Source organism: Echinops telfairi, unplaced genomic scaffold (assembly GCF_000313985.2).
Source record: "Echinops telfairi isolate 266 unplaced genomic scaffold, ASM31398v2 ScPeMD7_7424;HRSCAF=8462, whole genome shotgun sequence".
Classification (NCBI taxonomy): domain Eukaryota; kingdom Metazoa; phylum Chordata; class Mammalia; order Afrosoricida; family Tenrecidae; genus Echinops; species Echinops telfairi.
The window spans coordinates 51,583,778-51,585,316 of record NW_022111324.1 but is presented as its reverse complement, the minus strand read 5'-3'; the positions used below and the strand labels follow the sequence as shown (position 1 = coordinate 51,585,316).

General features: G+C 60.2%; 1 protein-coding gene across 1 annotated transcript in view; it reads right to left on the bottom strand.

The window, feature by feature from the left end:
- Positions 1 to 1,253, bottom strand: part of RHEX (regulator of hemoglobinization and erythroid cell expansion) — a 7,428-nt gene extending 6,175 nt beyond the window's left edge. The window contains exon 1 of the mRNA XM_030887813.1: positions 1,157 to 1,253. Within this exon, the coding sequence (XP_030743673.1) occupies positions 1,157 to 1,253 (97 nt within the window). The remainder of the gene's footprint in view (positions 1 to 1,156) is intronic.
- Positions 1,254 to 1,539: the final 286 nt, after the last annotated feature.

The window sequence follows — 1,539 nt, the reverse complement described above, 5'->3', positions numbered from 1 at the left end:
GAAGAAGGCAGGGGTCAAAAGTGAGAGTTGGTCAGGTTAGGCCAGTTCTTTCTCCCTCTCTTGAACGAAGTGCCTTCTGAGCACTGCTCTCAGGGGACCGTCCCTTCCAAGAGCAGCTCCTGCCCTTGTTTGACTCCAAAGCCCCCTGGACCTCACCCCTCCCCTCTCTCTGGCCTGCCTGCTCCTCCTGGCCCGCCCCTCAGCACCTCAGAGACTCCACCTGTGCTAGGGTCTTCTGAGCCTCTCACCTCCTCACTTCCTGCTGGTTGACGACCATAAGGTGCTCCAAACGCCCTGCCAGCGCGTCCATTCCTGCTCAGAGCAGCCTGAGAGCACGGAGCAGGCCTGCCCCCGTGGGTGCCGGAGGCTGCCACTCTCGATGGGAGCAGACCCCTCATCTTTCTCCCAGCGGACACATCTACTACCCCTCTCAATTCATCACACTCTTCCTCGTTTCATTTCTCCTCTGCGGTGTCGCACACACTGCGTGGTTTACGGATTCTGTGTGCGTTGCTCCTGTCTCCCCGGAGGACAGGAGGTTTCGTTTTGGTCCCTGCTACATCGCCGCGGTCTACCGGGCGCCTTCGGTGCTAAACAACTACCTGTGGCACGAGTGAATGAACGGAGGAGACCAGACGTCACATGCGGGAGCCATCCTTCAAATACAGCCTCCCCAACCCCCTGTCTCAGATCAAGGCAATCCTCAAAGCAACTGTATCTTATTTTCCCCAGTGACAGCGGCTCTCCAGGACAGAGCTTGTCTGCCTTAGTTATAGGTCGGTGCTAGAATCCCACTTCATCTTTCGGCCTCACTGTACCTCCTCCTGTTGTCATTCAAGGCCGCCCTGCCTGCTCCATCCCTGGGTGGTGAGGGAGCAGCTTCATTAGGCCCAGGCCGCACCAAGCCTTCTGCACAGGCACCCCAGGAGAGGCTTGGTTCTAGGCAAGAGGCCTGGGTGTGGGAGGACGTGGGCAGTTACTGCCAACCGGAAAGAGCGTGGGGGAACAGTTAGGCCAGAGAGGGGAGGTCTGTGGAAGGAGGGCCTGGACAGTGGGTCCTCAGGGAGGTTTTCAAGGGATTGCTGGGGACTCGTTTTGCGGCAGGCTCAGGGATGGCGGGTGAGGGTGACTGGGAGAGGGGCACCGAGCCACTTACCTCTGCGCCTGCTGAGCAGCCAATTGAGGGCCATGAGGAGGCAGGTCTGCAGGAAGACAGACACAGCTGCGAACAGCAGGCCGTGCCAGACCTTCATGTTGCTGTGGAGAAAGCAGAGGGGCACGGGTCCGTCACAAGCAGCGGCTTCAATTAGAGATCTGCCAGCCTCTCAGAGCAGCCAGGCTGGGGGAGCCAGGAAGAGTGGGGTGTGCACTTGGTGGCCAGCTCTCCCAGGGAGCCCTGACCGGAACCACACTCGGAAACGTGGCTCCAGCCCCTCTCCGGCCCTTCCTGGGTCACTCACTCTGTCAGCATGGTGAGCTTCTCGCTGGGCGGCCTCCAGCTGGGGACGTGGGGCTTGGGTCCTTCCAGAGGCAGCAGGA